We start from the raw sequence: 14,416 nt of genomic DNA, 5'->3' as shown, positions 1-14,416 counted from the left end.
TTGAGATACCATAAAATATTAATAATTAAAAAAAAAATCGTGTTATAGGTCATTCATACATATGTATATTTAAGCGTATGTACACATGCACATATACACTTATACTCACATACACACACACATTAGTTCTAAATGAGAACATCACTTAATGTTTTATTTGCTGTTATAAACTTATTAGGTCACATTCTTTTTAAGCATCACCATTAACTAAAGCGGATAAAATGATTCTCAATTTTTTTATTAGGTGTAAAGGTTAATTAATTTCAATCGTTATCGATTCAAAAACGTTAAGATATGTATTTAAGTTCATTTTACGAATTACTTTTTTGTTTCAAAATATTAAATAGATTTATATTCTAAATCTATCGTACCTTGTGCGTATCATTTTGATAATCTTTATTCGATTAAAAGGACCAACTTGAAAGAGCAACTTCCAAATAATTAACTTCTAAGAGAATCTATTTATAACAAGTATCTTTGCTTTAATCCTATTAACACTAATTTACAATATATAATATTCTTTAATGACGTTGGAAAGGTAAAAGTATTATTCTATATTCAAATTTAATACTGTTATTTAAAATAATTTACATTGCTTTCAATAAGAAATTCTGCCCTTTCTGCTACGTTCTAAACATATTTAGCCATTATGTCAAGCAGATCTTCTGTTTTGTTGCATTTTGACAACTTGGTGACGTGGCTTTCAAAGTTGTTTAGTGGGACTTGTCCGAATCAAATCTTTCAGCAGTTAAAATTTCGGTTCTACTAATATTAGCACCAAGAAGGTTGGTTGGTTGGAAGGTTTAGGTTGGTTACATAAGTTTGGTTGTACTGCTTTATACCATATTCCCTTACTTTTTGATTGTTCGACGAAGTATTTTTGCCATTATCTAATCACATTTACTTTCAAGTTACTTCAAATATCGGCAAAAAGAGGTAAACACTGCAGAGGTAAAAACAATTACCATTAACTTCCTTAAAAAATTTATAGCTTCTTTCTTTTTATACAGTGCCAATATAAGAAGGTATTAATTATAACATTTTTAACATTTTCATTGTTTGTTAGGTGTAGCAATAGGAAGCCCTCGAGAGCCAACATAACTGCAATGAAACAAATATTGAAGAGCAATTCTCAAATCTGTCTAATTAACCTTGTGCGTATCAAGTTTTTGTATGACTTATTACTAATGTTTGTTTTTTAAATAGGAGTTGTCTGTAAGAAATCTCACTCAGGTCTATATAACCCCACCTTTGTACTCGTGCTCTGTTAACTTTATGTATCGTAATTTAAAAGTGTACAATAAAGTATTCAATATTACAATGAAACGACTTTTTCGTATTTTATCGCGGTTTATTAAGTTTTTTAGATGATCATGCAACATGGACCTCCCGTGACCATGGTTGCTGTAAAGTATCTGAAACGTCAGGCATCTAAAAAACTTAATCACTTCAGCCTATGGCAGTTCACTGCTGGACATAGGCCTCCCCAAATTCGCGCCAGACATCCCGGTCTTCCGCAATCCTCATCCAGCCTACACCGGCAACCTTACGTAGATCGTTGGTCCAATGGAACGGAGGACGTCCCGCACTGCGTTTGCCAAGACGTGGTCTCCACTCCAGGACCCGTCTACTCCAACGGCCATCGGTCCTGCGACACAGATGACCAGCCCACTGCCACTTCAACTTGCTAATTATGTGGGCTATGTCGGTTACTTTTGTTCTCGTCTTGATAGTATCATTTCTAATCCTATCTTTGAGAGAAACCCCAAGCATAGCCCGTTCCATAGCACGTTGCGTGACTTTAAATAAACTTAATAAACCGCGATAAAATCTGAAAAAGTTGTTTAATTGTAATGTGTGAAATTCGCGTAAACATTAGAAAACAATAAAGTATTCAATAGATAATAAATGATATCTGTGACAGATAGTCACCCAACGCCAATTAAAATGAGAGGAGCTCGAGTATTCTACAAACCTTAGCGGTTGATACTACGTGAAACATTCAACGAACGTGGCGTTCTACGCTCGGTTGATTCTTTTCGTGCGTTCAAATGTAACATTCTCTTTAACTGAATGTGAAATATATATTTTTTGTACATTTTTTAAATAAAATAAATATGAACTGAGAATTGTAAATGTTTATATCGAACTAGTTCGTTATTACGATTTCGTGTACAATTCCCTCAATTTTTCATTCACCAATGAAATATTTTTGTGAAAACTTCTGTCCTTCTACTTGCCGGGAGAACCCTCCACTGCTGACAAGTAGAAAATTCAAATGTACATAATTATGTCATATTTGATGCAGTAATGGGGTATTAGTAGTTAGTAATAGTCATTCAATGATCTAAAAGTTATTCACTACCATCGTCATGTATATCGAGTTAGTCAAATACGAAATACATGTTTACATATTTGTACATATTTTACACTAACAAACATAACATTCATTACTCCCTGGCAGTGTTAAAGTTATAACCTTTTTATAACGAAAGAAATGAGAATTTGTTATTCAAGTACAGTTCAAGGGTCAAGTGTCTCATTAGAATCTTTTCGCAAAGTATAATAATAATTCATTTGCAAATATACCTGTTTATATAAGGCGTCTTAATGAAAAATGGACAAAGTAATCTAGAATCATATTACGATTTTATCAAAGGGATAACTATGTTACTAACATGAGTAATAGCGTAATAGTATAGTACTGATGCTGTGCTAGAAATATCGTCGTGTTTTGTTGCAATGACTCAACGCTAGATATATACCAAAAGATTCTGCTTAGCGCTTTAGCGCTTTAGCGTCATATTAGAATTATTTCCAGTCTAGGAAAAATCTTTATATGTAATTTTATCAACGGTAAACCTGACTTCGTTTGTAGGTTGTCCTATTTTTTACAACGACGTAATTTTTTTTGAAGTGAAACTTCTTTAGGCGTATGAGGGTAAAACTTTCACGGATGAAACGGCAGCGTTTTAATAAAATGGCAACGTTTTGATGAAATGGCAACGTTTTTGTCAATGGCACTGGAACGGAAATCTAAAGCATCAGATTTGTATAAATATAAACGAGACTTAAAATTAGGTTGCCAAAGAAGTTTCACTTCTGACATGTATACTTTGTCCGCACGCACTTTTTTTCTATCACTTAAATTAAATTTTATCATTCACGGTCGGTATATTATTTTCAACTAAAGCTTAACACAAACGCTTGTAGCTAATGTTCCGCTTCCATAAATTGTAACGCGATGATTCATAGCCCGAAATAGCCTTTTGTTAATAAATGGATTTTCCCATCCGAATTTTGATCAACTTTACTAGTTAAATAGATAATGCTGATGTGTTTAATATTACAAGCGATTTTTTAATAATTACTGAACAATAAATAAAAGCCTGACACTTCACCCCCGTAAGACATTGAACTCTGCGTCAGGGTTTCGAAAATATACACGACAAACGCTCAAACGCCTAGACCATGACAAACATTTGTATGGCCTACAAATATATTATAAGGGTAAGAAAGCACGCAATCGCTAACTCGCTACACCTGTGAACCAATCTGTCGCAAAACAATAAAATCAACGACAATATCAATTCCTGATTCATTTTTAATAAATGAAGAGAGACGTACAAAGACGTCTTATATGTAGAAAAGCAATCTTTTATAGACAACATTAGGGCATATATTGTATCACAGATATTCAAAGCATTATTGTAATTGTTACGAGTATATATCTAATCGTGTTGTCGATCTCTTCTATGTGTGCGTCTAGTTGAAGTAGATAAAGCAACATTATATTTTTTTTCTCTACAATTCTGTATTAAATTACTCTATGTGGTGTACAATAAAGAATAAATAAATAAATAAAAATAAATAAATTATATTCACGACAAGAATGACAGTCAAGTACAAATTTTTATACAATATTGCACTATTAACTTTTAACATATCTGTGCCGAAATGCCGAATATTATTGTTATCGATTGAACTCCAATAATATGACGTCAGAGATACGTATTGCTTAAGTATACATTGTCCCATTACATACAAAATGTTTATATGTTAACGAATACCCACACTATATGTTGTTACCAAAACAACGATGAGTTTGACCTTATCTCAAAGAAAGTCTAAGAGAAGTAGACAATCAAGTCAGTCAGAAAATTATGACAAGGTTTTAGGAACTTAACTGACATACTTATTTAGATATATATTATACAAGATGGATACAAGTGAAATTCATTATGGGTATCAGGTGTTTCTTTGACGCAAATCTAAAAACATACCTAGTGTCTAACCTGATGCGTCTATTTTAATGATTTTTGTACATAGTTTAGAATTAATATGTGTGATTTAATTTAATTCAATTAATTTTTTATCTAATAAAAACATCTACAAAGCAAAATGTTTAGTCATATAACTGAAACTGAATTTACTTTTGACTATGTAGCTCAGAACTCTAAATCAATACCTCATCTTCGGACAAGGCTGTACGGAATTTGTTTGCACAAAGTATTTCACGTCAACAGGCTTCAGTAACAGAACCTTACATACAACACAATGTATTTCCTCAAGGTAATATCATGTAGCCTTCTAAAGCCATAAAAGCCTTTTGTAAGGCACTCTGCTAGCCTCGCCGTTAACATACGACACACAAGAATATTAACTCAGATTATTAATCCAATAACCTGCTGTATCTTCTTGAGTTTTTATATATTAATTTATAAGTTAACCCTATTCGCATAACTTTAGCTAAAACAAGAAGTAGGTTAGTATTTGATTTGCAATTGATATCACATAGTAAATAGTGACTTTTTGTAGTTATAACTGACAGAACTACAGAATCAATTTTCAAAATAATTTAGAAGTCATTTAAGCTTTAAACAGTTGTACTAAAGTTATAGCGATTTGCGTTTTCGTTTGAAGCAGTGATATAATTATGAAATGACAGCGACATTGAAGATGATTCTAATTGGAGACTAATTTGTCAAATCAGACTACTAAGTTTAATTTAATAAGTCAAGTTTGTTGCAAAAAATACGATAATTGAAACAATGTGTATAAACTAAGCTATTAAATAGTAATCGGTATTTACTCGTTTTAATTTTTTTTAATTTAAAAACAAGAATATTTTAACCTCGCCCTCTAAAAGAAAACTTAAAAAGTTTAACGAACTATCTAAAGCTTTCTTACCGTACCAGGTTTCTTATAAAATTGTTATTACACCTTAAATATAAAGTAAAGTAAAGTTAAGAAGGATAAATCTTACATTTTAGTTGAAAGAACTGTTATTTCAAGCTGAACTATGATATAAATAGCATTATAAACTTCATGGAAATTTAATATTGTAAGTAATTAGATAGGTGAATGTTTTTTAATGTTTCTTTATTACGTTTGTAGAGTTCACTCCTTAAATAACGATATAAGTCGCGCGGTATTGAAAAAATATGGGAAGTGTAGTCGTGAGAAACAAAGCTGAGCAGTTACGCTGAGAGTAGCGACTTACAGCGCTTTTTAGCTGTTTAAGATAATAGGTATAATAATATACTAGCCTTTACTGTACCGATACTTATAACATGTATTAATTTAAGTTTATTTTGATTTTAGACTTTAATTATTTTAATTATTATAATTTAATTCATTTGATAGATTACTTTATTTATTAAATAAAACGGTAATGCTTTTTAAGTAATAAAGTCCAGACGCTATTAGCACTGAGCGATTTTTTAATATTCTTATAAAACTTAATATAAGCCCTTCAGCTTGTAATATCTGCTATAATTCTGCTGAGCATAGGCCTCTTTTACCAAGTAGAAGAAGGATCAGAGCTTAATCCACCGAGCTTCTCAAATGCGGGTTGGCAGATATATTCTCCACTATGAGTAACGATCGCTATCAGGTGTATATGATAACAACCGAGAGCGACCGCTTAACGTGCTCTACGAGGCACGGTTTGGAGACCCTCAGGACTGTGAACTTAATATAACTTTATACAAAATTATTGTTTGAAATCCGTGAATGCTATCGACCATCGTGTCAAACCAGCAACATTCACAAATACTATAACTCTCCGAAATTAAAATAACGTGAATATTTAAATAAACTAATGTTATTATACTATATCATATTAACATATTACTGGATATTGAAGTATATAAATTGATTGGTATTTATTAATTTGAGTAAAACTTGATATCCATGTGGGAATTATCAAAATATTATTTTCGTTTTAATGTGAAATTACTATTTTTTATTACCAACTGGTATATATTTCTTCGACTGTGTCGTTACTTATATTTTAATAAAGAAAAGCTTAGTTAAAATTTTAATACTGTTGAAAAATTAGAGATAAAATGATACGACATAATTGTCTTGACGCAGTCATAGAAGAAGACACAAACATAGAAGGCATTGTGCCTCAATTATGCTGTTCAAAAATTCATATTAAAATTATGATTAGCTAAATGTAGACCCTATAACATGTGACATATATATACAATGTTTATATGAAAAGCTCATTATCATACAAATTAAAATAAAAACAACAAAAAAAAAATGGAATTGACAGTTCTGCCACTACGAGTTACACAGTGGTGATTTTCATCATTATTGTTATTACTAATACTACTACTCAAATTATTCCAATGTTTTTTTGGAACCAGCTTAGTAGTCTAAAATTACAAATTTTTTATATTCAACCGAGTTTGGATACAGCTAGAAACATCCTGTTCAAAATCTGGAATCCCGACTGGGTGAGTACTTCGACCTTACAGAAGATCGCAGCTAAATAATACTGCTTTCAAGCAGTGTTGTGTTCCTATGGTGAGTAAGCTGATCAGAGCTCCTGGAGAAATTGGTGGTAAGGTCGGCAACGCGATTGCGATGTTTCTGGTGTTGCAGGCACATATAAGCTACGGTAATCGTTTGCCATTAGCTGAGCCGTACTCTGGTTTGGCGATCTAGTTGTATAAAAACAATAACAAAAATAAATTTCGCTAATAATTAATAAAAATATATGCTTAGAAGACATGTGTCTCGTAAATATATGTTTGTATCATCACTCATTCACTTCAGCCATATGTCGCCACAAGTTCGCGCCAAGTTCCATATGTCGCCACAAGTTCGCGGCATGAACTCATGTGTGTCGCCCATAGTCACTGCGCAGGGCTGGCTTGGCCGAAGATGCTGCTGCCCGTCTTCGGCGCGTTGATTTCAAAGCCAGCAGTTGAATGGTTATCCCACCATCGGTCGCTCTTGTAAGTTCCAAGGTGGTAATGGAACTATGTTATCCCATAGTGGCCCTTTACTATACCCACGGGAAGAGAGGGGGTGCTATATTCTTTACTGCCATAGCTATACAGCATATTTGTATCATATATAATTATAACTATTTTTAAGACCATAAAGAAATTATAGTTTAAATGCTAAAAATATTTTACGATAAAAGTGGTTTATGTAAATACTAATAAGGTACATAATAGGCGTTGTCAACTAGGTTAAACTAGGTTTGAAAACCTTTCAGTATTTACTAGATAAGCCTGAATACACAAATATATACAATGCAAATTTTTTATTTCGTAAGATAAATTCCTTACAAGATTCAATTTTTTTTAATTACTCATAATTATAATAGAACAAAAGCATTATCAATCTTTCAATCCCTTAAATTTTTGATTGTATTTTTAAGTCCTTAAAAATTGTCGTTAATTATGAGTAAGGAAGATGTCTTAATCAGAGAGAAGTTAAAAATTTTGAAGGAAGAGGTTTTTTGTAATTTCATGGTTTAATTTTTAGCCTCTGATCCAAAATTCAATTATTTATATATGTTACCCCATTTTTTTCGTTATCTCTATCTTAATATCCTATATATTATTATTGTGTTTTTTTACAGAATATGACATGTATGAACTAATTAACAAGTTTATAACTTCTCTCTAATGTTAAATAACGTCTAATTTTAACCCTTCATCTATATTTTACGTAAATATTAATCAGATTATATAGTTTCGTAATTAAGCTGGAAACCCTTATAATTTCCGACCTTCCGTTTGAACGGTTTTAACTTGATTATAATATGGCGTATGCTGTTCATTATATATCAATAAAAATTTCACATAAAATAAATTAGTTTTCTTAACTTTTATTACAAACAAGACAATCTTCCCGGATTCATTAATGTCTGTCATTACACTTCATCAATTTTGCTTAGTCTTTCTCAAGGTTACATCTTTCTTAATATATGGAAAAAATCTTCAAAGTAGTAGAAAAATATATGCAATGAAATGTATTCGAAAATATAATACATTACTATTTAATTTACACATACTTTTATTCTTATCTATTTTATCTAGGCATCCTTGCCAGAAAACTATTCTAGCTACAGCTATAATAGCTAAGGATTAATACTAACAAATATTAAAGGTAATCAATTAATTCTCATTGATTGATCCAGTTGGTTTTAGCGATGGATGATTTTTTAACTATTCACACTAGCAACTTGAAATTTTTGCCTGTTGCTGCTGTGCTTGCTCTTTAGCCCCTTCCACCTTTGTGACGTCTACGAAGCGGCAGTAATTAGACATGGCTTGACTACTGTGTGTAGTTGTGTAGTTCAAATTCAGATCCGTATATTTTTATATTTTATGATTTTTAACCATTTTTTTATTTTATTTTATCGATTCTGATAGAGTAAATCTGTTTATTACTACAAGTAAGTAAGTTATATTCCCATTAAATTAGAAAAAGAGGATTCATTTCAAATTTTCATATATCTGTTAAATATAATAGGTTTGCAAACAAGAGCGAGGGGGGATGTCTTTATTTTCAGCCTTAAAGTAATATTGTCAATTTACTTTTAATATCCCTTACCATTTTCTCAAATTATAATAGCTAATAAATGAATTAAAGAATAATTAAAAATAACTATACATTACCTATAGTTTTTATTTACTGCCATCATTTTGGGGTAGCTGGCGACCCTGCGCGACCACTTACTTAGGTTTTTGGCAGCCCTAATTAAAGGCTAATTAAGCTATAGTGTGAATATAACAACATTAATTGAATACATTACCTGAACTGAGCTGTATACTCGTATTACATGTGTCAGTATTTATAAAATATATCTAATGCTATTCCTTTTAGAAAAAAAAAGTTTTAATACAAGTTTAGTTAGTTCATAAAAGAATTTCATACAGCTATTTTAAACAAAAGGAAAAACATATTTCGATATCGAATATTACAATTCCGGCGTCGAATCAGTAAAAAGCTTTTAAGCGAAAACCTACTTTTGACTTATGTTCTGATATGAGAAATGGTATCTGCTATATTTGAAAACTTGCATTTATGTCACATATGTATAAATTTTTACGTACTAAGACCACTTAACGTGCATTATTTAAATAAGCGTATAACGGTTAATGTAATTTAATGTAAATTTAATTAACACTAAAAAAACTTATCCAAGGACAATATTAACAACAGTATTTTGCAGCACGCAGCAAGAACAAAGAACACCGAAATAAAGTACTACAACATTATAATAGAAGTAAGCAAAGAAAAATAGTAAGCAATCCTTCTGAGGGTGTCATCACTGCTTTCTCTTAACCGTCTTAATAATGAAGCAACCTTTTTACGAATTAATTTAGGCACCCGTGTGAGTCTCAGCAAGCATGTGATGCGAAGCAATACGACGGCAGCCGCAGCAAAATTCTAAATATGTTGTTATATTGAACACGCATTACTCTAGCAGCCCGACGGGTGTGACTTACTCAAACGTTCGTTTAAAAAGATCGGTAGTATACAACGTTTCAGCCTGTAATATCCCACTACTGGGCATAGGCCTCTTTCCCCATGTAGAAGAAGGATCAGAGCTTAATCCACCACGCTGCTCCAATGCGGGTTGGCGGATATATTCCCTACTATGAGTAACGATCGCCATCAGGTGTACATGATAACAACCGGGACCGACGGCTTAACGTGCTCTCCGAGGCACGGTGGGGAGACCCACAAGGACTGCACAAACACCCAGACCACGGCAAACACCTGTATGGCCAATACAAATGTTTGTCATGTGCGGGGATCGAACCCGCAACCGCCAGCGCAACAGGTACAATCCATGGCTGTAATCGCTGCGCCAACGCGGCGTAGTATGCCTAATGGGATAAGTAGTATGCCTTAAACAAAGTTATTTTTACTGGAGTGGAGCAGTTAGCAATGTAAGGGCTATTACATTCCCTCGGACCACCAGTCCCTTACGCTCCCGTTCCAGATCTGTGTCATCGGACAGATTAACCAAACTAATTACCCGCTGCGGTTTCTCACACGCAGATACATTAGATTTACTCTTGCGCAGGCAATTACGGGCATAGATAAACTAGATTTAGTCTTGATAAGGATGATTTTTGCTTCTTTAGGTTTATACGTTAGTGCAACCACATATAATGCACATGTATTTAACGTTTTGCAAATAGCTCTCATTCTCATATTGATAATTTAAAAAAAAATAAAAAAGAAGTTCGTTACAAACAAATAGAAATTCTAAAATTGGAAAAATATAAAACCGAATATATAAAAACAACCAAAGAACTTTACCCTTTATTAGACTGTGTAAAAACTTCCCAACACCAATAAAATACGTTTACATCCCGCAAACATATTACGTACGTACATAAAACACATCGAGAACCCTTTTAGAGTTGGTTAAAAAGAGTATATTGAGGCAGTTTATAAAGATGAATCGTTCCTATAATTTATCTCGCTGACGGACTGAACCACAATCCACAAGGAATGAGGTAGCTCTACTACTGCATATAGTGAATGGTTTTTTAAAGGAGAACATAATTTCTTTTGCTTTAAAAAAATCTTGACAAAGCGCCGGACCACTTTTTTATTGAGGGAGGCTCTAACGAATAATATCTCATCATGTATATATCAGAAATTTAACGTGGTTATTATTATTAAATGCTTCTTTGCTCGATAATGGGACAAGTATGGGACACCAGATATAATTGCATATATCACCTAAATTTAATAAGGCAACACAAATGAATCGTTCTATCAAGGCGTAGAAACGTAGGAGATGCAATTTGTCTTCTTGACATGAAACACCGCAAGCCTGGTTCACTAATGAGTCGGCCTGGACGATACCGCCGTCTGTGCATGAATAAAATATTAATTTATTTGTAGTATAATCGCATTAATTTTACGTTTATTTTTATAAATATAGTTATCACTGATTTGATTTTTTTTATTGATATGCGTCTTGTCTCTAACATAAATTCTTTAAGAATAAAGTATCCATATGTTCTTAATCAATGTATAAAACAAATTGGATTGTAGTAAAATTATTATTAAAAGATTTTTAATGAAAATTATTCTGTGTATGGTATGGTAGTAGGTAAAAATTACTTTGTTTTTCCTAGTTCGACGGTGTTTTAATAGTCTACTGAAATTAATTTATTATATATAATTATATATATATATATATATATATATATATATATAAAATTATATATTATTATATGTATATATATATTAGAAAATATTCAGAAAGAAAAAATAGTTTAAATATGCAGCCTGCTCACACAGTTATACTGAATGTATGAAAAGTATTTTGACAGTTTACTGAAACACCAAATAGAAGGTCTTTACAATTTCAGTTACAAAAATATATTTTTTAACGATATATATTTATATACTTTAAAAAAAGCTTAGAGTAATTCTTGACTTTGCCCTTTTACGAAAAGTTATAGAAAAAACACACTGGTTAAATATAAGAAATGCTCATCTCCACTGATTTAGTGGATGTATTGTTAATGTCGGTACCGGTTGCTATCATTTAGACCTGATCGTTACTCATGGTAAGAAATAGGTACCTATATCCACCAAACCGCATTGGGGAAGCGTGATGGATTAAGCTCTGATCCTTCTCCTACATAGGGACAGAGTTCTAAGTAAAATAGGCACTCGAGTTGTGGAGTTTTAAGCACAAGTAGCTACAGTTCTTTGGTATTTGGATACAGATACTTGGACAGAGAAAAATTCAAATGGTTACTTCCTGTGACTAACTAGATCCTAAACGTTGCTAGATCTCAGCGGCCCGTTGATGGTGATCGTCATAACTCAAATTAATTATATTTGATATTTTTATAACAAATTAAAAATAATCTAACTTATTTTACTAATTTGTTAACTAGATGACCTTATTAAACTTGATTATTTATTATATTTGTACACGGTTATCGTCACTTGGTACCATTTAAATTTAATCGACGTCTGACAAGTACGTTTTGAGTTATATCTAATATGCGTATTTACTTGACTATTTATTCTATACTTTATTACACACTTACAATAAGAACATTAAAAAGTAGAGAAAAAAAAAAGATACTGAATAAAGTGCAAAGGAGGTTTTATCACTTACAATGATTTCTTACAGACAACCCGTCTATGAAGAAAACATTTGTAACATATAACAGCACACAGTGCAATTTAAAACAATATGCTAATAAGATTCATATATACAATACACAAAAAACCATATTTACATAAACATAAACGTACATACATATATTTTCAAAAATTAATTACATACATATCAATCATCAACAAATAATTTTATTTACTAAAATTACGTTTACCTACGTTGTATTACTTATCGATGTAATGAAGTCAGTATTTTTCATATTAAACACAATTGTAGTTAACAGAGATACTATTAATATACATGGTGATCATAAAGGCATTTCATTTTGCCTATAAATTTTATTAATAGAAGAAGAATTTTTTAAAACGATATATTTAACTTGAGAGTTAACCCATGAGATAATCACCTTAGTTCAGTTCAAAAATAATCCAAATCAATTTACATGTATCGATATAATACAAATAAAATCAGTTAAATGCATTGCTTTTGTTAGAAAACTAAATATAGAATTTATAAAATAAAAAAAGCGGCATTTCTTTCTCAAATAAAGCCATGGAAATAAGCTTGCTTTGAAATATCTTGTTTCAACACATTTCTATAATTACTCCTTTATTTTTAGAACACAATTATAAAATAACCTTTTTGATTTTGTTACTAATGTAACAGTTACAGTGTCACAGTACAAATGAAGTAAGTTATTATATTAAATATTAATATAAAAAAAACTATAGGCTCTATTTTGATCACACTATAAAAAATGTTCTTTATTTGTTTTAAGTATCCCTATATTGTTTTAATAGTTTGGATCGTAAACTGTTATGAATATTTTATTACATATTTAACATTCTTACCTATAAACACGCCGAAAATCAGTAACACGACCATTTTTATAATGTCACACACTAAACCATTATTCACATTATTCAACACACTTTTAAATAAACTCAATCACGTGATATATTTCTTAACGTAAATTCGCGAGTCGACAGTACGAACAGACGTGCGTTTGTCCCGACCGCTGGAGATGTACTGGGTCCGAATTGTGATAACAACATAGAGTTGCGCAAATACTGAATTATGAAAATTATGTTAAGTTTATAAGACCTTGACCAATGAGTTAGAGTTACCTGTCTTGCCTTTAATACCAAAAAAAAAAAAAAAAAATTAAAACTAATTCTAGTTTGATTTATAGCTGTTGTTCGAATATAAAAAACGGTAACCTTGGACTAACGTGTGATTTACATATTCATAAAGTAATTATTTTTTCGATTAATTTCAGTGGTCAAATTGATACAGCTCAGTTGATAGAATACGTGGATCTAAAACCAAAGGCAAATATTCAAATAGGCGTATTTAAATATTTAGCACGTGTTCCGTTGTATATAAAAACAAAGAGAGGCTACTCGCACGTTTTGTGATAAGATAGGCCTAAAAAGCTCCAATCCTTCTAAATTAACATAGGCATGACAGACATTTATGGATTTTAACAGTGTAAAGTAACATTAATAAAAATATGGATCTTAGTTACAGAACCTCTTTCCAGAACGGGATCAGATTCATATACGTAGATGACGTTTAATAAAATTGATATAATGGTAGAGGAGGCCAGAATGTTAAATGTAGGATTACTCGAGCCTCGTGGGGACTGATTAGATTGTGAAAATTAGATGCTAAAAAGAATAAAATTTATTTGATTTATGCCCTTTTAGCGATGCGAAGAGCTTTTAGTCAGTCACAAGGAAATAATAGTATATGCGCCCTACGTAATTCTGATAACGGAAAAATAATAATTTGGCGGTTCGCGTGGTGAGTGTAACCGTACAAAGAATTTTTTTTTTTTGACTTGATGAGAACATCGAGATGAAGCGTCTGTATAGCAAAATAATCTGACGCGTTCGTGTTTTCTTTGACGTGCGACTTTATATAAAGACCATAAGTATGGTTGGAATACTTCACAAGGTGCACGGCTATCCCCATTATGTTATTCTGACGCGC

The 14,416-nt window shown here is 31.6% G+C and overlaps 1 protein-coding gene across 1 annotated transcript in view; it reads right to left on the bottom strand.

The window, feature by feature from the left end:
• The window catches only part of LOC123657220, a 121,025-nt gene extending 107,661 nt beyond the window's left edge, over positions 1 to 13,364 (bottom strand). Inside the window, exon 1 of the mRNA XM_045592797.1 lies at positions 13,273 to 13,364. Coding sequence (XP_045448753.1) covers positions 13,273 to 13,306 — 34 coding nt within the window. The 5' untranslated portion in view covers positions 13,307 to 13,364. The remainder of the gene's footprint in view (positions 1 to 13,272) is intronic.
• Between the last annotated feature and the right edge of the window lie 1,052 nt (positions 13,365 to 14,416).

The sequence above is a fragment of the Melitaea cinxia genome, chromosome 10, assembly GCF_905220565.1.
Source record: "Melitaea cinxia chromosome 10, ilMelCinx1.1, whole genome shotgun sequence".
In the NCBI taxonomy this organism is placed as follows: Eukaryota; Metazoa; Arthropoda; class Insecta; order Lepidoptera; family Nymphalidae; genus Melitaea; species Melitaea cinxia.
This window is presented reverse-complemented; position numbering and strand designations above follow the sequence as displayed.